Genomic DNA, 24,054 nt, shown 5'->3' on the forward strand with positions numbered 1-24,054 from the left:
TTCATTGAAGTTTCAAACATCGCTGACGATGCAAGACTTGAAAGAGCAGAATCAGAGAGGGCACCGAAGGGGTACCAAGTCATGGCTAGCGATGACATTGATGATCGACAAAGCAGTTTGCTAGAGCTGGCGGAGTTTCATGCTGAATTGCAGAAACAGAAAACAATGTCAGCAGATACTGCAGAGGAGGGCTCGTCCCTTTTGTGGTGCGAATGACAAAGCCACCAAGTAGCTTCAACTAAAACTTGTCAACTTTTTAGAGGAACACAGCAGCACGTCTAGAAAGCTATAAACACAAGTTGGAAAAAGAAGTTTAAATATGAATAAAAAAAGAAGAAAGAAATGGGCCATTACCGCAGCTCTGATCCAGCAACAATGGCGTCATCTAGCTGGGCGATGACGCTGCTTTTCTTCTCCTTCTTCTTCTGCTATGAGCTGCCCATCCTCTACACCAGCTTCAAATCGAAAAACCTCACCAATGAGCACATTCTCGTCCTCGTTGACGCCCTCGCGATCAAGTCCTTGCACACCACGCACTCCCTGTCGCTCAAAGATAGAGGTTATGAGGTTATGCGTAAGAGTTGCAACCTCTTGGGTAACGTCACACCCTTTTAGTTAAGGATAGTCAAGACATTTCAACATTCTTAAATGGATTGTATCTCTTTCTCTTAATAATTATAATGATATTATCCTTCACATAATTCACACGTGGTTTCAGAGCATTGTGTTGTGCCATTCTTATAAAATGAAGCTAATGCATTCTCATTAAAAGGTGTCTAAGTTGAGTTGATTAAAACAGGTTTTGCTGCATAACATTTTGCCAAAACATAGCAGCACAATCTTCAACAATACCGCGTGCATACATCATCTCTCCACTTACAGCTGATTACTATGTGACTTGGAGCGTTCAAATTGAAACGCATACCCCAAGTGCTACTAATCAAGTAATGATAGACCTGGCTTGTGAGTCTTTCAACTTCCAGGCTGTTTGAGCGGCAGGATCAGCTTCTGTATCATCCATAGTTCCGACTTGATTAATAGCATTTGTGTCATATGCAAATGACAAAGAATAATGACGTCATTGCCTTTCTTAAGAACTAGCAAGCAACCTTACACGAAGCTGTTACAAAAAATTGCAAATTTAGCAATTTGTAACAAGTCACTTTACTATTATCAGGTTTATCTGATTCTTGGCACTTATCCTTAATATCCCAAGGATGAATTCGTGATCTTACTTTTACAGAGTGACTTTTTAATGTTCCACAACAAAATGATATGATGGGCAAAAATAATCAAATAAATCAAGTGCCTTCTATATATATATATATAGATGTATTTTTTTCTTTAAAAAAACCAAAATATACAAAAAAAAATTCAAAAAGATGTTCCTAAAACAATCATTTTAATACTTCTATCACATAAGTCATAATTTATTGCTATAATCACAAAAAATGTCATAAAACTTTTCAATGTAGAAAGGAGAATTAAGACTATAATGAAAATAAAAAATAAAAACAAAACTTAATATAACAACTTTGGAAGCACTACTATTATGTGGTAACATGACTATATAATGAAAGATAAAAAGAAATATGGATTTTATTATGAAAGAGCCAAATAGAAAGATATAGTAGCAAAATAAGAATAAACAATAGAAAGGTTAAAAAAAACTTTTAGTCTTAATATTGCCTTTTTATAGAAAAGACTTGCTTACTTTATAGGAATATAAATGAGCCAAATCAAAGTAGATAAGATAATTAATTAATATAGGCATGTTTATAAGAGAGTTAAGAATATGGTTTAGCAAAAATTATTTCAAAATACTAAGAATTGATACCAAGAGAGGACTCGTTGTAAATCAGGTCAAAATCAGAACTTGGGGCACAAAATTGAGCACTAATGACAATTCTAGGATTCTTTGGTTGATTGGAGACTAAGAATTGTGAGCAAACTTATTGTCACGGACACAAAATACAGACTTGAAATCTAATAAGAAGTTCAAGAAGAAGTGGCAGAACTAGATTAAACAGATGAGTACAAGAACAACACCAGAAAGGTGAGCTAAAACTCCAAGAGATGTGTTGTCGAAACTGAAGAACTCTTCAGCCTCGACTCCTATATATACTACTAGCCTATGGTTCTAAGGAAGCGCATGAAGAAGCTTCCCAATAACTATGAAGCTTCTCGAGCAACTACCCAAGAGCTAGGAAGCTTCTTAAGTAACTTCCTAGAATCTACTAGAATATTCTAAGAATCTTCTAGAGCCTTCTAAGGGAATCTTTAGAGAATCTTCAAAGAATCTTTAGGGAATCTTTGAAGAATATTCTAAGAGAATATTCAATGAATCTTCTGGAAGTTTCTAGAGACTTCTTTCTAAAAGATTCTAGAAACTTGTCTCTAGAAAGGTCTAAGGACTATGTCCCTAACATCACCTCCTCCTTTAGCTTCGAGGTCTCCGAGAAGCAATGTTATCGTCAGTCAATACCAACGCAAGAAAATGAAGATCTGTCGCATAACCTCTGCTATGAACTCCAATTGTTGTTCACGAGGCAAGTGATTCAATGGTCCTTGAAGCCAACGGTAGTGGCCCACGCCTTCAACTTCTGACCAAGCATGAACCTCCGTGTCTTCATTGTGAAATTGTCCTGCAAACACTCCTTCTGGCTGACCATTGTAGGCAGGCTCGACCTCAAATACAATCACCAACGATCTATTGCTCGGAATCCTTCGACGTCGTCGTGGTGCAGGCGGTTCTTCATCTCGCGGTCGTCTTCGTGAGCTAGTTGCTTGAGATGACATGACAAGTGTAGTATCTTGGCTATCCATATTCAAAGGCTAAAATAATAAGAACAAACTTGGGCTACTAACAAAGTTCTACGCTATCTTGGAGAGAATGACTACATCAACTATGGATTTTGGTGGTGCTTTCTCCTCTTTTCTGTTTTCTGGATGAGCAAGCTTCAGTAAGAAGCTATCGTCGAACCGGCTTGGGTTTCTCAGGATATCATCGATGAAACTCTTGTACCTTTTGTGGCGCATTCGCGAAATTTTCGGCCGGCTCCCATGTTCGTTCATTAATATCGTAACCGCTCCAATGCACAAAGTATTCTAATTTATCCCGTCTTTGCCGTGAATCCAAGACCTTTTCCACCTCGTATTCTTCGTGGTTCTCTATTTCTATGCTAGGTGGTGGACATTGTACTCTTCCAGGAAAAGACGATTCTCGATAAGGCTCCAACAAAGAAACATGAAAGATAGGATGTACCTTCATAGTAGCTGGTAACTCCAAATGATACGCTACAGGATTGATCTGCTTCTGGATAACAAATGGTCCCAATCTCCGATAGTCCAATTTGTCACATGGCCGCTTGGTCTTAATATTTCGTCGAAGCAGCCAAACTTTGTCTCCAATCGTGAATTTAGGTGCCTGATTCCGAAATTTATCCGCGGACGCCTTGTAAGATTCTTGGGCAGTTTGCAATTGAAGCTTCAATGTAGTTTGAAGCTGTGAAAGCTCCTTCACCAATCCTTCAGCTGCCGGATTGTTAATCGTTGACGAACTCCATAAGTCAAGCTTCGGATGGTATCCATAATTGGAAAAGAATGGCATTTGTTGAGTTGACGCATGAAGGATGTTGTTATATGCGAACCCGACTAGCAGTAGATAAGCGACCCAATCATCTTGTTGATAGTTGATGGTGCAACGTAAATATTGCTCTAAAACTTGATTCACCCGTTCTGTTTGGCCGTCTGTTTGAGGATGAAATGCCGAAGAAAGCTTGATATCCACCTTCAATATTTCAAAAAGAGATTTCCAAAACTTTGACACAAACTGGGTTCCTCGATCTGATACGATATCATCTGGTAGACCATGATATCGATACACATTATCAAGAAAGAGTCTTACTGTGTCTTTGCTTGACGATGTCTTCTTGCAAGGGACAAAATGCGCCATCTTTGTAAGCCGGTCTACGATAATAAAAATGCTGTCAAATGAATTCGATGGTGGTAGATCCGTAATAAAGTCCATGGAAACCGAAGACCATGGTCGGTGCGGAATAGGCAATGGCTGTAGAAGTCCATAAGGCCGATGTCGAGGGTTTTTGGATCTTGAACAAATGTCACAAGATACAACAAAATCTTTCACATCCTTCCACATTTGAGGCCACCAGAAATCGCGGGAAATAAGTTCCAAGGTCTTATTGAATCCAAAATGTCCCGCAGTTGGAAAGTCATGACGAGATTGAAGAACTCGGAGTCGTGCTGGCCCTTTTGGGATATACAACCGCTCTTCGAAATATACTAGATCTCCTTCCATCTTGAATTTATCATCACTAGCATGTTGCTTGATATCAAGGGCTAGAGAATCTTCAATGCTTGCGGCCCGTACCTGGTCGAGGAAGTCAGCATCAATTGGTACAATAGCTGCGTTGAGCCGAAATTTCTCTGGCTTCAACAATGTCGTGCACTGTTGATCAAATGCTGCATCTCCAGCCTTTGGCGCGAGATATGATCTCCTTGATAATACATCGGACAACCCTTGTTGCTTCCCAGGCCGATAAGTAATAACAAAGTCGAACCTGGATAGCGACATACTCCACCGAGCTTGACGTTGATTCAAAATCCGAGCCGACATAAAATACTCCAAATTCTTGTGATCCGTATATACGGTCACTGGATGTGCAGTTCCTTCGAGAAAGTGGCGCCACTCTTCGAAAGAATCTACTATAGCAAGGAGTTCCTTATCGTGGATCTCATAGTTGATCTCAGCAGCAGAGAATTTTCGAGAATAGAACGCAACTGGATGGAGCTTCTCATCTACGCCCATCTGTGAAAGTACAGCTCCCAAAGCAAAATCCGACGCATCTGTCTCCAAATAAAAGGCCTTTGTAAAGTCCGGATGTACCAAAATTGGAGCTGTAGTAAATACCATCTTCAAATCTTGAAATGCTTTTTCTACGATAGGTCCCCATTCGAGCTTGTCCTTACACGTTAACCGAGTGAGAGGGGCAGCAACTTGAGAATAATTCTTGATGAAGATCCGATAGTAGTTAGCAAATCCAAGAAAACATTGTACGTCCCTAACCGTCTTCGGAACTTCCCAAGACATGATTGCTTCCACCTTCTTTGGATCCATCTTCAAGCCTTCTGTAGTCGCGATGAATCCCAAAAACTCCATCTCAGTTTGGTGAAATAAGCACTTCTCCAATTTGGCATAGAGTCCTCGCTCCCGTAGTTTTTTGAGTACCAGACGAACGTGCTTCTCATGTTCTTCCTCGTTCTTAGAAAATATCAAAATATCATCTAGATAGATGACAACAAAATCGTCTAGATGCTCTCGAAAGATGTCATTCATCATGTGTTGAAAGACCGCTGGAGCATTAGTAAGACCAAATGGCATGACATTGTATTCAAAATGGCTATACCTTGTTCGGAACGCTGTCTTCCATTCATCTCCTTCTTTAATTCGCACAAGGTTGTAAGCTCCCCTTAGGTCAATCTTTGTAAAGATCCTTGCATGCCCAAGTTGTTCTAGAAGACCAGAGATCAAAGGCAATGGGTAGCGATTCTTTTTTGTCACCTTGTTGAGACCTCGATAGTCCACGCACATCCGTAGTGAGCCATCCTTCTTCTTCACAAATAAGATTGGTGCCCTAGCTGGCGACTTCGAATGACGGATGAAGTTCTTGGCTAGATTCTCGTCAATGTACTTCCGCAACTCAGTCAACTCCGTCTGCAACAAATTGTAGATTGGTCCAAAAGGTGGTTGTGCTCCTTCTTGCAATTCAATGGCACAGTCATAGGGTCCATGCTCTGGCAGCATATCAGCATTCTTCTTTTCAAAGACATCTTTGAATTCTTCATACTGCTTTGGAATAACCAAAGTTGGAGTTGCATCTTCTCGAGTCGGAGTTGCGAAGATGATAAGAGGTGTATTTTGCTTGGCTTCCTTCATGAAAGCCCTTGCACCTATAAACAAGGATTTGTTTTTAGACATTGTCTTGGCAGATTCCACCTTCAAGGAGTTTGTTGGAAATGTCACTTTCCGCAACTTCCAATCTATCAATGGATTATATCTATCAAGCCAAGATAGTCCCAAAATGATAGGACATGAAGGGGTCTTGATAACATTAAACATAATATTGCTCTCATGGTTTTCAAGACGTACCTTCAATGGTTTAGTTTCATGGATAACATTGCCCGAAGACAATGGTCGTCCGTCTATGACTTCTATATGGACAGGCTTAAGTTTCTTTACAAGAGAAATATTGTGAAGCTTGGCAAACTCTTCATCTATAAAGCAAGCGGATGCACCTGAGTCTAATAAAGCATCGACTTGTAGTTCTTGAATACCCAGATGTAAAGGTACCATAAAACAATCTGAAGGTTGAGCTGAGAGAAAGGGACCTTGATTAATTTTGGATGTTGAGATGTCCAGCCATACGGTCCCTATTGTGGCTAGGCGTCCTTGTTTTCCTGCATGCTTGTACTCCTGAGTCTTGTTGTTTGAGGCTTCTGTTTCTTCCGACAATCTACAGCTTTATGGCCCGCTTCTTCGCAATATAAACACAAGTTTTGTTCAAACCGTCGCTTCCTTTCCTCAGCTGTGAGGGGTTTGAAACGTACCGCATCAATTTGCATGGGTTTAGGATCTGTGGAGTGATTCTCTGGACCTTTTGAAAATGTAGCAAATACTCCATCATTTCTCCAGCCTGATCGTCTTTCTTGTCGTAATTCAAAGAGGCAGTTGTCACAAATAATTGCTTGAGATATAAGTTCTTCTAAAGTATCCGCCTTAGGCATGGTGATCAATAAGTTCTTAACATCATCTCTCAGTCCATATCGAAATCGTGTCATGAACGTCTTATCATTCCAATCAAGATCACATGTAAGCTGTTGAAATTCTGCAGCATAGATTGCAGCAGAACGTGATCCTTATCGCAGATTTTGTATCTTTCTTTCAGCCACTCTTTCTCCATCACTATCTCCAAACGCAGCAGTAAGTCTCTCTATGAAAGCCTCTAGGTCGTACAATATTGGAGAATCCTTCTCCAATAGTGGAGCAAACCAAGAGCGAGCATTTCTTGATAGAAGAGTACCTATGAAAGCAACCTGGGTAAATCCATTCGGATAACGAGAAGGATATAGGCGTAGGTAAAGCCGTATTTGTTGCACAAAACCTCGAAAGTTGGCTCTTGTTCCGTCAAACTTGTCTGGCATACTCGCTTTTGGTTCTTTCGTACTAATCCTTGAAGTATCTATAGGGGTCATATGTGACACATGTCTTGCTTCTCTCAATCGAATAATCTCTTGTTGTAGGCTATGAATTTCGCGTCTAGCTTCTTCGGTCACTAGATCAATTTGAGGTTCTTTACTTGGATTGCGAAGAAATGCAATCTCCTTTCGTACACTATTCATAAGAGCTTGAAGATCTGCAAGAGTTGCCACTCTATTGTCTACTTGTGGAGATGCACTGTCTATAACCTAGTCTACTTTCATATTTAGAGAATAGATGGAAAAATTTTGAGAGAAGAAGAAATTGCTAAGTCTCTTGGAGAAAATTGTAGCACTACCTGTCACTAAAACCTACTCGGAGAAAAGAAAAAAAAAAACACTAAACGATTTCAGTTTTAGAGGAGGGTAATGCGCAACCTCTACAAATGCCTCAATGCTTTCGAGAAGAGGGGTAATCCGCACTCTATCAAGAAGGCAAACCTCTGAAATCGATGTTAATAGTCTTTTCTACTAGCTATGCTAAATAAAAAGAAGGAATTAATATCAGTCCAAGAGAGGGTAATCCGCAACCCTTAGAATGCTCAAGTATCTCCAAGGAAAGGGGTAGTCCACTCTCTGCTTCAAAGAACTAAGCTCTGATATTGTGATTGAGAAAATATCAGTTTAGAGGAGGGTAATCCGCAACCTCTAAAAAATGCTAGTATACCTTCAAGTAGAGGGGTAATCCACACTCTACTAAGAAAGAACTAGCTCTGATATCTCAAGTTAGTGTAGTCTCGACAAACTGTCACGGACACAAAATACAAACTTGAAATCTAATAAGAAATTCAAGAAGAAGTGGCAGAACTAGATTAAACAGATGAGTACAAGAACAACACTAGAAAGGTGAGCTAGAACTCCAAGAGATGTGTTGTCGAGACTGAAGAACTCTTCAGCCTCGACTCCTATATATACTACTGGCCTATGGTTCTAAGGAAGCGCATCAAGAAGCTTCCCAAGAACTATGAAGCTTCTCGAGCAACTACCCAAGAGCTAAGAAGCTTCTCAAGTACCTTCTTAGAATCTACTAGAATATTCTAAGAATCTTCTAGAGCCTTCTAAGAGAATCTTTAGAGAATCTTCAAAGAATCTTTAGGGAATCTTTGAAGAATATTCTAAGAGAATATTGCAGGAATCTTTTGGAAGTTTCTAGAGACTTCTTTCTAGAAGGTTCTAGAAACTTGTCTCTAGAAAGGTCTAAGGACTATGTCCTTAACACTTATGAAAAGATTTTTGAAAGTTAGTTTCATGTGTTTTGAAGGCATATTGAGTTTTTGAGGGCTTTTCAAAGTGAGAGATGTATTTAGTAGTTTTGGATTTTGAGAAATAAAATGAAAATTATAAATTTAAAGATTTTGTGAATTTTGTAGCATATTTATGGATAAACATTTGTGAGGTTTTCATTGTGCTTGCTATGAATGTATTTCAAAAATAGGATGATCTTATGGTTAGATTGAAGGATATGAGAGTTTTATCAAGTTAGAGTCTTGAATACTTGAAATTTAGGATCAGTGAGGATTTTTGCAATCTTGTAAATTTTCCAAGTCAATTGAAGGAAAAATTTAAAATTTGATTAAGGTTTATAAAAAAATTATTAGAAATTAATTAATATTTTTTAAATTTATTTATAATTGATTAAGAATAAATTTAATAAATAGTTTTGTCAGTTTCTCTCTTCCACGCTTTGTATCGACCACTGACTTATATTCAAAGACGCTCACGCAGCTGACCTCATTCCAGTTCAACACCAGTCCTCCGTCGCCGTCCAGGGCTGCGCAGCCTCCAAGGTACGGTGCGTCAGTCTCGCGCAGGTTGTTTATTCCAGCTCAAAAGTGAGTGGTTAAGGAAAAGGAAGAGGAAAAAAAACTCAATGCACACACACATGCACAGCACTACTTGTGAATCTACAGAATTACGCTTGGGGTCAAGGAGTCCAGCCCACTCGTTCTGATTGGCGGAGTTTGATGGCACCAATGTTAAGTTGGAATAAAAACTGCAACTCCGTTTACCATTCTGCTTGAGATACAACTATAAACCATTAGCTTCTGAAGGGGACCTATGTACAAGTCAACCGGCGAGTAAAAATTAAGCCTATCGAAGGTATAAGTTGGTCGGGGGAGGAGCATCAACCAGCAATGACATCAGTACTCTGAACGGGAAGAAGTGCGATCCAAGGATGCAGGTTTCGCCCTACACAACGACACGCCGTAATTTAGTTGCAGATTCAATCCCTGGGTGTATTCTGCCGAACAAAATAGCTGACATGGAGAGTGACACCACTTTCGTGAGTTGTGGTGGTAAATTTAGTAACTAGTAAGTACCTAGTTAGAAAGAATAACTTCCCCATGTGATTGATAGTGAAAGGTGAAAAGGTTCTGAAAAAATGATATAAATTGTAATAATCTTCTTGTAATAAAGTTGTTGTGTTAAGTTCTGTTAGTAATGTTGTGATTTGTACAACAAAAGGTTATGGGCCCTGCGTTAGTAGCTGTGCAAATATTTTGTGATGAAGTGTTTGATCTTATTACTTTTGTTTATGTTCGCAAAGAGAGAAATTGTAGCTTATAAACAGGAGATACACTTCTTACTTCAGAGAGAGTTTTTTTAATACAATTCACTGATTTTTTTAAGTGTTCTGCGTAAGATAGCGATTTAGTTCACCAAGAGATTGTTTTATAGAAAGATTCATTGGCTACACGGTAAGTGCGTTTCTTGATTTTCTTGGTTTCAACAAACTGTTTTCAGAATGTCGATTGAGAAAGACTTGATTGGCATTCAATGTTTTAATGATTCTGATTTTCATATATGGAAGTGGCAATTACATAACCTATTCAAAGCGAAAGGTTATATTCATCATATCGATGGAACATCAGAATACAATTCTGACGAAGAAGAGTGGAGGGAGAAAGACTACAATGCGTTTACTCTCTCAACATCATCGATAGACAGAAGATATTTAGCCACACTAACAACCTGTAATACTGTCCAAGAAGTGGGGATCGGTTGCTTGAAGAACACGAGCATAAGAGAAGTGCGGATATACATGAGTCCCAGAGAAAAAAATTTGATGCGAAGATTCAGAATGCGCATTCTATATCCAATTTTATCGTGCAACTTGAATTATTGATCGGTGAATTGAAGGAGCTTGGAAATCATTCTTTTATTGATGACTTTAAGATTTCAAAACTCACTGCAAATCTTCCCGCTGGATTCGAAGCTTTCAGCATGGCTTGGGAGAGCACATGGCCGGCCGAAAAGACGCTTGCTAATCTGAAACTACGCTTACTAAAAGAAGGGACTAGAATCTAACGCAAAATTAATCAAAAAAAATCTTCCGAACCTAAAACTTTTTTTGCATACAGAGGACGAGTTTCCACGAATATAAATCAAAGACCTATATTAAATAGTGGGAGTACTTTTATGAGGGGGAATTCAGATACGTCTTCGCACTTTAACCCTCATTCATTAAACTCGAATTATCCTTCTTATGTTCAGCGACCTGGTCTTGGATATCCTGGTTATGCTCAGCGGCCTCCTCTTCAGCGGCCTCCGCCACTCTATCGTCCGAATTTTTCGCCATCAGACTATCCTTTTCGACCTGTTAGACAGCAGCACCTTCGATACCATGAGCTTCTTGATCTAAAACGACAAATACGATGCAACAATTGTGGTTTGCTTGGGCATTGGTGGCAAGAGTGCCCCCACCACGAAACTCAATATCGAACAACAAATACTGTGCAAGTATCTTTTGCAGACTCTTCTGATCAGAATTTTTATTATCCCAGCAACGATGCATATTTTCCAGCAAGAAATTCTTCATCTGAAAATGTTTCTTATGAAGATCAGTAGTCTTATTTCGAGCCATACAACTCTCGTGACCAAGAACAATCACCATTTGATTATCCGAATACAAACACCAGAGCTTATACCGCATCTTCTTTTTCTTATCCTGAAGTATCTGAATTTTTGAATCTATCTACACGACCTTTTACTTCAGCAACCTCTTCGACAGATACTGATTTTTCGACAAAGATTACCCCTGCCTACATTGCACAAGCTTTTCCATATTTTTCTGATAACTCAACAGGAGTTTCATACGCACATACAGTATCAAATTCTACTAAAGTTTTAAATGGCTGGATTGTTGATACTGGAGCTACAGAACATATGACAGACAAATTGCATTGGTTTTTAAATTACAAACCACTTCCATAAGATGCTATATGGCCAGTGGAGACACCTGCGGGTCATACGACTTTTGTCAATGGGACTGGCCACATCAAAATATTAGTACAATTACCTTCTGGCACAGAAATTCACCTTTTCCAACAGGTACTCTACTTACCTAATTTTGGACGCAATTTGTTTAGTCTTACAAAAGTCGCAAGACAACATTATATTTTTACTATTTGTAAAGCCCATACATGTGAGCTCATACGAAGAAATGAACTCATTATGATTGGGGGCATGTGGGAAGGATCATATATTCTTGACTTCACAGTTCTTTTACCTCCAGCCATTATTTCTCATGCAACCTCCTATGGAAATATACCCTCATCACAAGAAATACAAGACTTATATACATGGTATTGAAGACTTGGACATTTACACCATGAAATGATCAAATGTATGGCATCAAATGGCTTAGTCACAAGTATTAAAATTACAAATATTGATCCACCTCATATTTGCTCTAGTTGTGTATTTGGTAAATCTGATAGGGCAACTATTTTATGAAATAGTATACAAAATTGAGTATCATCACTTAGAATGCTTTTCTATTGTGACATATGTGGACCAATGAGTATGCCTTCTCATGGTGGTTCTTTATACTATATTTTATTCCAAGACAATTGTACTCAATATCAATATATATTTTGTATTTTTCAAAAATCAAAAGCTTTTATTTATTTTCAAAGAGTATGTGAAACGATTTATTGAGACATGGGTTATAAAGTTCATACTTTAGAAATTAACAATAGAGGAGAATATTGTAATAAGAAATTTGAGGATTATCTACAAGCAAAAGGTGTAAAATACGAACTTACTGTTCAATATACTCCAAAACAGAATGCAGTCTCACAAAGAGACAATTGCACAATTATGGAAGCTGTCAAAAGTTCAATTTATCAAGCCAATTTAGAACTCTCTTTTTGAGCTGAAGTAGTTAATATTATTGTTTAAACTTTAAATTGAACTTGTTCACAACTACTTCCAAAAATTATTCCATTTAAAGCTTAAACAAGAAAAAAAATAAAAAATAAAAAATAAAAAAAACCCTCTTTAACACACATGCAACATTTTGGCTGCAAATTCTTCACTCACATTCTCGACAAACTTCGATGCAAATTAGATGCAAAAAATCAACTTGAAATTTTTCATAGATATTATTGAATATATATATATATATATATATATATATATATCAATGTTATTGGAAGTCTTCAATTTGCATCAACAAGCTCTCAATGTGACATTACATATTTGGTTAGCAATGTGGCTCGTTTCAAATCAAATTTTATAAATGCTCATATTAATGCAATTAAGTGAATTTTTTGCTACCTTTGCTCAAGTCTTGATTTTAAACTTGTCTATGGTGGGACTACATCTTCAACAATATTAATAGCATTTGCTAATGCTGACTATGCTATTGATCTTAATGATCAAAAATCAAAGAGTGGTTATTTTCTTTTTCTTCATGGAGGACCTATAAGTTGATGGTCCAAGAAACAAGCATGTCTTGTTGATAGCACTATGTATTTGAAATACATAGCTTATTATATGGTTGCTAAAAAAATAATATGGTGCCATTGTATACTAGCAAAATTTTTATTTCCACAACAGAAAGCTACTATTTTATATTCTGACTTTCAAAGTACTATACAACTTGCAGTAAATCTAGAGTTTCATTCTCACACAAAACATGTTGATGTTATCACAAGCTTTGAGAGCAGGTTCAAAAACATATTCTATAAATTGACTACAGATGTGAATGTTGCTGACATTTTCACTAATTCAAATGTATATGTGCTCTTCTTACAATTTACTCCACTTAATACTTCTCCATTGAAGTGGGAGTGATATATGTACTATAATCTCAATGAAGAAGTTACACTTTAGTGGAAGTTTAGTAACTAGTAAGAAACTAGTTAGAAAGAATAACTTCCCCATGTGATTGATAGTGAAAGGTGAAAAGGTTCTGAAAAATGATATAAATTGTAATACTCTTCTTGTAATGAAATTGTTGTGTTCAGTTGTGTGAGTAATGTTGTGGTTTGTATAACAAAAGTAAATCTCCAAAAATGTGTTGTATCCTAAAGGGATGTTCCTGGACATGGCTGGCAGCACACACATTGTCATCAAACTGTGAGCCATGAACTAGAGTCCCAGCCACTGCATCTCATTTCCCAACCTCAGTCTCCAAAGTGAAGACCACTTATTGACTGCAGCAGCAATGGCAGCATGTATGAGCCTCATTGTTGACCCACTCCTCCTATTACTCCTCTTCTTCTTCTTCTTCTTCTTCTTCATCCTCTCCTTCTTCCTTGCCAAGCATTGACTCGCTTGTTTCAGTATGTTTTTATTTTATTTTATTTTGTTTTTTGTGTTTGTGTTTTATCAAGTCCCATTCATCTTTGTCTCACCACAAAGGTGGTAGCCCTTTCACCAAGTTTTTTATTTATTAAAAATTGTATATTTTTATTGAGAGATTAATTGATAAAGAAAACATTATATTTTTTGTTCAAAAAAAAAACTGAATAATTTTTTTTTTTGAATATTGGTTTAGAGTTTTTTTTTTTTTTTGAAATGATGTCAAAATTGAATGCAATCAAAATTATAGGATCTTCTTGGTTGTTTTCCATTTTAAGAAAATTTTAAAATTTCTAATTTAGGAATCTGTTTATGGAAGAAAATCGATTCAATTGAAATATGCTTTAGTGTTCAAATATTACCTTGCAGCAAAAAATATTATGTTCCTAGAAAATAATATTAGAACATCTCTTTCAAAATTAAATTGATTTAAAACAACATTCCAAAATTTGTTTGAGTAATTCACTTGCTAGTACATTTTTGGAGGTCATAATCTTAACAAAATTTCAAATTTTGGGTTTAAGTTGTATATTTTATTTTGCTTTATTTTATGGTTAAGGTAAGCATAATTCACAATAAGCGATGAAAAGAAAAGAAAAGAAAAGAAAATAATATTTTTATAAACATTACTGGAAAAAAAATCAATTATCATTCCAATCTGAATCAAAATCATTTTATATTTTATTACTGTATGATATCAAATTACCAAACATTTTTAAAATAAAAATATGATAACAGAAACAACATTCAAAGAGTTTTCACGATAAGTATATACTTCATTTCCTGGGGTATTTTCAGGATACATAAAATGTACAATTAAATGGCAATACATAAAAAAATCATGAAATATACATACATACATACATACATATAACTCAATCACTTATTTATTTATCGATTTTATTTCTCAACTTTTCGAACAAGCTCTAGTGCCAGGCATGATCACAGGTAATTAAGAGCAATGCCAAATCAGCAGCCACGTCATTTCATCCATCTATCATCCAAATCCTAATCGCATGATTCATCGTACTGATCTCATTCATCGTATCAGAATTTTCATCTCTGGGTTTTGCATCCATGAAGCCGCGGTGTGAACGCAACCAGGCTCTCGGCCCGAGATCAGGATGGGCGGGCTGGTCCTCGTCGTGGTCGCTGCTTCACCTGCCCCTTTGGAGCCGCCTCAGCCATCTTTAGTCGTCGCCCTGGTCGCCCTATTTATAAAGGTTAATGGCCACATCGCCCACCTTCAATCCACCCGTATGTTCACTGGGTGAGGGGCAAGCCTAATAAAAAAGTCAGCGTGACGCCACCCGGGAGCTTGATCCAATCCAGGCTACTCTTTCGAAAAAAATTCTTTTGGAATTTGTTCTGGGGATTGCGCGCTGAGGCTCAAGTCTCGGTGAGTGATCATTCCAGTCTACTATTGGGACCGACTGGCCTGCAGATTGATCCAGGGATTTCGGTTCGCAAGCTACTGACCGATCAAAGGCCAATGGAGGACACCAAGTCCACCACGAAGCGTGAAGCTGCCGCGTCGGTGTCCGTAGCATCGGCAAAGCCAAAACCCACTCACCATCCTTTCAAGTTCGCGTTCCTGTTTGCGAGCTTGGCGAAAAACAGCACCGTTCCATCAACAGGGACACCATCGCCGGGTCACAACTGACTACAAATTTCAGCAGTACAGAATTTACACTTATTGGATGGTCGACCTTCAGAAAAGATATGAATGAAAACCAGGAACGACGAAGCAGACCTCTAACTCGAGATTTCCAGCGCACTCATCCAAAGATCTAAGAGTCGCTTAAAACTTTCAGAACATTTTGTTTTCCTGGGTGATGATTTAATTGGAAACATTCAAAACCTCTTGTGTACATGATTGTTTATTTTTTCTTTTCTTTTCTTTTCTTTTCCGGATACTTACCTCGCACGCCGTGACTTCGCGAAGTAATTGAATCAGCCACAATAGCTCAAATTGAAAGGCTACAGAGTTTTGCTAGAATAAGATGGCCTCGCATAATTTTATCGAGGACTCAACTGGAAATAGTATGGCGTTCAGATTGAGTACAGATTACTAGTTTAGAGATCATCGAACAGAACAGAAGGGTCGGTGTATTTCCAAATTTTCTCCCACCCACAATCACAATCCTGCTATTGTAGCCACTGGTAATTCTCCTGTCTAAGGCACACGGCTTGAGCGGCCCAAGGATGGCCACTTGTGCAGGGCTTCTACAGAGCTCACGTAATTAGTTAACACTAGACATGACGTCGACAAACAGATCTGTGGAGACCCAGTTTACTGATCGACTCCAATGCAATTTGTGTTCCATCTCACATATGTATTGAAACTGATAGATGGTGGTAGTTTCAAAGATGCATGTTATGAGTTGGATACTTGAAAACCATTTGAATTTGTAGAACATGTGCAAGGCGGTGTCTGAGGTAGCGGCATGTGCAGTTTGGACTCGTTGAGTCTCGATCTGCTGCTTGTCTGCGGTTTCGTGCAAAATATTTGCTCTTCGGACGGGCTGTTGAAAGCCAGATTGATTTGTGATCATCAATTTTCATTGGAAAATTATGTAATATAATGGATCCAGCAGCACAAGCGACGTGCATGTGTAATATGCCCTACCAGAGCTTTTGGAGGGTTGAGAAAATTCAGAATAATGCTTTACAACTCACAACGTGAAGGCAAGAAGAATAGAAAAAATGTGCTCGACTGCAGCAGGGTCCATGCATTCATGCACTCCATGCTTCGCTTTTATGTCTGGTGAGGGTAAAGGAGCCAAAAGCTGAAAGAGACAAGAACCTCCGCAAATCAAAGTGGCTTTGAGTCTCCCTTCGAGATCAAATGGCGCACACAATACGTCTGAAGAGACACATGTTACGTGCTGGAGATCTCACAACCACCGAGTTGATGATGAACCATAAATTCAAAGCATTTGATGCATCATGTTCTTGCGTAGAATGCAGGAGAGAGTTGAACAATTTAATTCCTAATGTTTACGATTCTCAGGGAGCATTCAAATGGTGCTTAACCATGGACAACATAATAAGCCAGCCACTCCAATCGTTTGCGCTGCTGCTACGGCTGGTAATTCCTCTCCTCTGCAGTGAGCACTAAGTTTCCAGACCATTGCTTATGCCAAACAAAGCGACATACCGATGTCACAGGATAGTTCGCGCGCTTTCGGCTAACTTTGCTGTGTATTAATGTTCATCGCCATATAGCGTTTCTTCCTGAGTTTCAAACACGAAAGAGTCAGACGGAGGTTTTGTGAGTGTAGCAATGTAGATGACTGGTCCTCATGGCAGTTCAATCGGTCTTAAGGCAATCCATTGATTGGATGGTTCCTTTACATCTCCATCTACTGAAAAGCACCCACGATCACGTTTTCAAATATTCTCTTAAGTGATTTCGAACAGTAAATTAGACTGACCAAGTTTTCTTTCAAACGATATGTCCATATGAAGCGAGTTGCAATGGTGAACAGAGCTACATGAAGCAAACAAAATTCTCAAGCACAATGCTGAGGTGTTTCATTTCATACCAACAATGTTATATTCCTCTTGATTTCGCAAAAGGAGGCGACATTCGTCATCATCGAATCAACTATCAAACTCTCCACCACAACAACTAGCTGCCAATATCATTAACAGCATAAATACTGCAAGGTACAATTCACACTAATCTGATGGTCCAGAGAAAGAAAGGCTCCCGCCTGAAGCTCCGTGATCGAGTAGGCTCTGCTGACATATCACATAGTGCCTAGAATTATATATACAAATGGAGTCAACAATACAGGATCGGTAAGATCGACATTAGATCCAAACATTGCAGCTGTCCTTGCTTTGGTGCTGAAGAGGCTTCCCATGGGATTGAATTCTAGGCGCATGCAAAATCAGCTGCTGCATCAGAATTAGGGTTTGACTCCCAACGAGTTGAGAAAGAAAGTAAGAGAAAGGAGACAACGTGAGATGGACCCAAGTGGAGAATGCTACTTAAATATCATCTCTTTGAACTACTAACTTATTTTACTGTTTCTTTCAACTCGAAATCCTGGGAATTAGAGTTTATTTCAAGAATATCATTGCACAATGTGATTTCGCATTTGTAGATTGACAAATTGTTCTCTCCAAACAGAAATATAAAAGGATGTAACAAGATTACTATTTCTAAATGATATGTAGAGGGTTAGAATATATGAAGAAAGTTCTGATAGAAATGTTCATAGGTTGTGCTTCAAGGGACAACGGTCCAATTGTATACATGGTTGGTTTGAAATAAAATTTTAGATTTTAAACAATTTTATGTGGTAAAAGTAAATTGAAAATAAATAATTTGCTAGATTACAGGTGATGTGAAGTTTATGTTCTTTGCATGATTTTTTCCTTTATTTTATACTTCAAGATAATTTCAAGTTTGACATTAGAAATCAAATTTACTAATAAATTTAAAATTATACTATATGCATTAGACAAGATATTTACACTGAAAATATGACAAAAAAATCAAATCAATTTGTAATTGATCAGAATTATTGCAATCATTAACATAGTTGCAATCATATTCATTATAATAGTGGTTTATTAAATATATAATTACAACCATAACAAAGTAATTTTAACAATTTTTTTTTTTTTTTTAATTTTTAGCAACCACTATTTTTCATAAGTATTTATGGTTAAATTTATATAATAAGAAAGCTTAGTCATAATACAAAGAGATAAAGAAGCCTTCTCATTGGCCAATTAATTGAGGCCAAGAAGTCTTTTTATTTGGCCAAAAACATATATTGTCTTTTCCCAATGTAATAGTTTATGTTGCCTTTTTGCAATGTACTTCTCCAACTAAAATTAAGATTTTTTATCCCACAAATAGTGGAATCAAACCAACCAAAATAAACATTATTTATTTTAAAATTTTATTGAACTAGTTGTTTCAACTATTAAAATAAATAAATATTGTCTTTGCCAATAACACTAAAGAAAGGTAAATGGTTCCATTATTCCTTTTTTTTTTTCTTTTTTTTATTAATTGATATTTCTTGAAGAGTTGTTATTTTTTTACTTGATAAATTACAATGTTATAGCTTTTTTATGCCCAATAGCACAAGTTTTTGCTAGTATTACATAAAAAAATATTATTTAAAATATAAATTATACCAACTATGGTTATACTATTTGTTTCAACATGATGTTTTTATTATAGAACTACTCAATCAAAACTATAATTAAGACATTATTTTATATTGATATAAACTATCATATTATCTAAAATACTATATATATATATATATATATATATATATATATTAATCTCTAAAATTATGCTATTAATTTTTTTTAATTTTGCTTTATACTACCAAAATTAAGTCTTTTTAAATATCATAAAAGACATTGGTCCATTATAGATGTAAACAATGTTATTACAACTTCAACCTTATCATTTCTTACTTTTATAATACTATTCAACATATGACATTTATATTTATATTTATATTAAGAATGATATTTAATAAAATTAATGAAAAATATCATTAAATATTTATTATATATTTTTTAATCATTTTCAGTTTTTTTCTCAAGCTTTATGAGCAAGCATGATTATTTATACAATTCATTTTTAGTTTTGAAAGTAGCTAAAATGATTTACAATTCAAATTTGTTGCAAACTACTTCAATGTTGAGACCTTTTACAAGGATAAGCACAATACATGCAATAAAAACCTAAAGTAATTATTCATAATAAGAGAGATCTAAGCTTTGAAGTAATAAACCAAACAAATGATTTCTTTTAGAAAATGTCATGATACTATGCTACGATCATGTAATTTGTTAGAAAGAAATTAAAAGCTGTCATACAGCAGTGCATACTTTTTTACTCGAGTCAAAATTATCAAACACGTTATCAATTTCCCACATCAACCGTTGATCCAAAGGAGTGAAAGCTACCAATAAACATTGTGAGAGGCACATAAAATGAGTCTTAATTGGCTGTTCTGAGGCAACGATATCGACAATTAGTGATAACTTAATATGAGTAAAATATACAATGAAGATACTGAAATGCGGGAAGCTGACCGAGGAACGTATTATTGACCGTATACCAGTCCATGGCGGCGCTGCGCGATTCAATAAAGGAGGCATCGGGTTAGCAAATAGCGGATCGATATGACGAGCAACTATCCGCGACGCATTCTACCCCTTCAGTTGGACCGCAAGACTGACTCCAGCTCGCGACAGCCCACAGTTCACTCTATCTCTGCAGCCACTACACCGCTGTCTGTAAAGGTCAGCACTTCACCGGCTCCAAAAATCTCACTTCCAATGTCGCTTCCAACGGCGCTTCGGTAGGTCTAACAGTATAAGTACACACCCAAACGACCTTCTCACTTGTCAAAGCATCTTTCGTGCACGATTCTATGCCTGAACGATCTGTGATCTGCTGTGAACGCGACCTGTTTTGACCACGTTACGTTTCAGGCTAGTGTGGTACTTTGGCGCTCCGTTGCGGGCGGAGGTGTTAATCAAGTCATCGACGGGGGTGTCAGAGAACTTGTGTTCCTGTGGGGTTCAGAGGTTGTAAGAGAATTGGGCCTCGCCCCTATTGTTGGTAGATATTCTTTTCGGTGGTCTTACCAACCTCGCTACCACTGTGGATCTTTGGTGAACAAATTTGGTTCAGCTGCCAGTCAAAAGGAGTCTAGTTATTCGGCCACTTATTTTCTTGTGAGGTGGACACTAGAGTTGGAATCAGGTTGCAGGGTTCGAGTTCCTACGCAGGCCAGGTTAATCTGTAGTTTTTCGGGGAGAAGACTCTTTGACGAGATCGTAGCTTTGTTAGAATGGCTGCAGCATTGTCACTGCCACCAGCCACAAGTGCGGCGACGCGGCTGGCAGCTGGAGAAAAAATTGGGAATGCAATGCAGACGCGTGAGCAAGCCAAGATGAGGACAGTGGATGAGATCCTCATTGGTCCCCGCGAACAGATCTTCAGAAGTCCTACTCAACTACCCTCTTTAGCGCACAGCAACTTGGTTTCCTTCATCCTAGACAAAGCGAGCGGCAAATTTGCCTCCAACACGGCAGTTGTGGACTGATCGACCGGCACCAGCTACACGCATGGCCAGGTCGGTTACATTCCATGAAACATTTTTTCTTGGTTGATAGTATTGTACCTCATCAGAGCTTAATATTGCCGTGCACAATGTGAGTTGCAGATGAGTGAATTGGTGAAGCGCACGGCCGCAGGTTTGGTCACATTGGGAGTGAAGCCCAAGGATGTGGTTTATTTTCTGTCTCCCAACAGTCCCGAATTTCCTGTGGTGTATTTGGCGATCGTTTATATTGGAGCTGTAGCGGCGCTTGGCAACTCCCTAAATACAGAGAACGACATTGCACTGCAATTGGTGCAGACCAAAGCAGTATTTGTAATCACGGTACCTGAGCAGTTCAGCAAGATCCAGAAATGTAACCTGCCCACCATCCTCATTGGTATGGGTCCTTCCCCAAGCTATCATTACATCCCTGAGGACCTGGATCCGTTCCAAAATTCTCCTAGATAGATGGACATGCTTATTGCTTTACCCTGCCACTTTGCAGGTGACGACGTCTTGGCGAGCCAACTGAAGACGACAACGTCGGTATCATTACTTTCCGAAGTTTGCGAGGGGGATTACATCGAAATGGCGCCACCAGAATGTCACCCAGACGACACATGCTCTCTCCTGTTCTCTTCGGGCACAACGGGCTTGACCAAGGCCATTCAGTTGACTCATCGCAATTTAATGTCATCCGTCACAGCCTACAACACACTCGAGCCCGGAGACTCCACACGCGAGGACGATGTGTGTGTGGCGATCATTCCCATGTTCCATGTCTTCGGTTTAGGGATTATCATGTTGTCCACTCTGCAGCGAGGCGCGTGTGTGGTCACCATGACCCGATACTCATTCCCATCCATGTTACAATACATCGAGAAGTACAAAATCACCGTCGCAATTGTTGTCCCACCAATTTTAGTTTACCTCGTGAAAAACCAAGAAATGCTGGCGAAATATGATCTCAGCTCGCTCAGGATTCTCATGACAGGGGCCGCGCCGCTTCGTGAAGATACTATGAAATCCATCCAAGCAATCTTCCCCAAATGCGTCACCCGTCAGGGATACGGAATGACGGAGTGTCCTCTCATTTCTTACAGCGTGGTCGCCAACGAACGCCAGTAGTGGGGATCTGTTGGAAAGATGGTTCCTGGCATCGAGATACGCATCTCTCACGTCGAAACCGCAGATCCCCTCCCTGTCATGACTACCGGAGAAGTCTGGGTTCGAGGACCCCAAATCATGAAAGGTAACTGCAAGCTGTTCTCCCCACTTGGTCGCTTCCCTGATGATTCCTCTCGTCTCAGCAGCTGCTTCGCATGTATGTGCACAGATACTCTAACACCTTGTAATTTGAATATAGTGCAGGGTACCTCAACAACGTCGAGCAAACATCAGCCACTATCGACTCCGACGGCTGGCTCCATACGGGAGACCTCGGTTACATGGACAACAACAACTACCTTTTCATCATCGATCGGCTCAAGGAGATGATAAAGTACAGAGGTCATCAGGTTTGTGATGTGCAAAAGTTTCCAATTAAAATTTTAATTCCAAACTCGGTGCGACATGATTCGTGCACGGTCTCCTTCAAGCGACTGACGAATTTCAACATAATCTGCGTTGCTATCAGGTTGCGCCGGGAGATCTCGAGGCAGTGTTGCTGAAGAATCCTCGAATTTTAGACGCATGTGTTGTTCCGTAAGTGCTCAGTCATACTTTCAGGGATAAAGGAATTGGTTCCTGAATTGAAGTTTGCAACATTTTGACTGATGAGTGATGGTTTATGAGATTCTCAGATGTCCTGACGATGACAACTGTGAGCTGCCAATGGCGTTTGTTGTGAAGCGAGAGTGCACTGATTTGACGGAACTTGAAGTTATGAACTACGTAGCACAACTGGTATGACTCTCTTCACATCATCTAAGAATTTGTTGCTAAGACAAAATCGTCACTTGGTGCGCTGATGCCAACGCTTATGCACAGGTTGCGCCATACAAGAAGGTCCGCAAGGTGGAATTCATCGACGCCATTCCCAAGTCCCCGACCGGAAAAATTCTACGCAAACAGCTAACTCTTAAGCTACGAGAGACAGGCTGTGGAGATAGATCCGGTTTGTGTTAGATCTGGCTCTAACACAAACCTGGCACTTGTCGAATGACTTCAACGTTCTCAATTTTCGTCTGTAGTTAGCGGTGGAGGCCCTTGTCTAAATCCTTTGAGCTAGAGCTACGCTATTGCACCATCTTCCGTAATTCTTTGACTAAGTCCTTATATGCCAGGTTTTACAAACTAACTGGGTGATTATTCCACAGAATTTGTAAGCCAACACTTAAGAATTTCTCAAGTGAATGAGCCAATCTTCCAAACACGATATATCACGTTTTTCCCATCTCCACAACAATCTGTGCACATGGATGTCAGAAACCAACAATCCCCCTGAAATGCAAAGCACTCCATAGACAGTCGTATTCAACAATCGTTGTTGGAGGGCGTGTTTTTTTACCGACCTAGCCGAATTTTTTTTAGAGTTTGAATACCTGCCTTCACACCCAAATCTGATGCATCCCTCTCTCTGACCATCCGGTGAGGTCTGGACTGGAAAAAGTTCCCTGCAAGAGAAACTTGACAATGCTGGTTGAAAAGATATGGACACCGGTCGTGAGCAGTTTCAGTTATCTGATGCTACAAGTCTCATCTTCATCGTCAAGCTTGAGCTCCAGATTCTGTTGCTGCCTCTGCATTAGAAGATCTGAGCTGACGAAGCTTGAATATCCTGGATATTCAACTCCTACGGCATAAGCAGTTGCGTTGCAACCACTGTTGACTTAGAAATGGTCGTCGCTGTGGGTGCGGACGTGGTTCCCAGAGGCTCTGTCAGCAGAATCTTTTACTGAGAATCAAGCAAATTACAAGCAACGTCTCAACTGCTAAGTAGTCTGTTCTACGCACATCATTAGTGGGGAGAATTCAGACAGCATCCAACCTTGGACAACCTAAATCCTCCAAGAGCCTAAACCTGCGCTGGACCTCATCTACGAAGTTAAACATAGTCAAGTCTCACCAAGTAGAGCGCACAGCCACTTAC

The 24,054-nt window shown here is 38.7% G+C and overlaps 1 protein-coding gene across 1 annotated transcript; it reads left to right on the top strand.

Moving 5' to 3' along the window:
• Window positions 1-20,037: 20,037 nt before the first annotated feature.
• On the top strand, window positions 20,038-23,342 carry LOC112279854 (putative CoA ligase CCL7). The gene is given in 9 exon segments (XM_090248621.1): window positions 20,038-20,157; window positions 20,350-20,623; window positions 20,722-20,903; window positions 21,087-21,378; window positions 21,469-22,215; window positions 22,335-22,480; window positions 22,600-22,667; window positions 22,766-22,868; window positions 22,953-23,342. Coding segments are annotated over 9 exon segments (2,070 nt in total). The 3' UTR covers window positions 23,091-23,342.
• Window positions 23,343-24,054: the final 712 nt, after the last annotated feature.

Source organism: Physcomitrium patens, chromosome 3 (assembly GCF_059467195.1).
Source record: "Physcomitrium patens ecotype Gransden chromosome 3, ASM5946719v1, whole genome shotgun sequence".
Classification (NCBI taxonomy): domain Eukaryota; kingdom Viridiplantae; phylum Streptophyta; class Bryopsida; order Funariales; family Funariaceae; genus Physcomitrium; species Physcomitrium patens.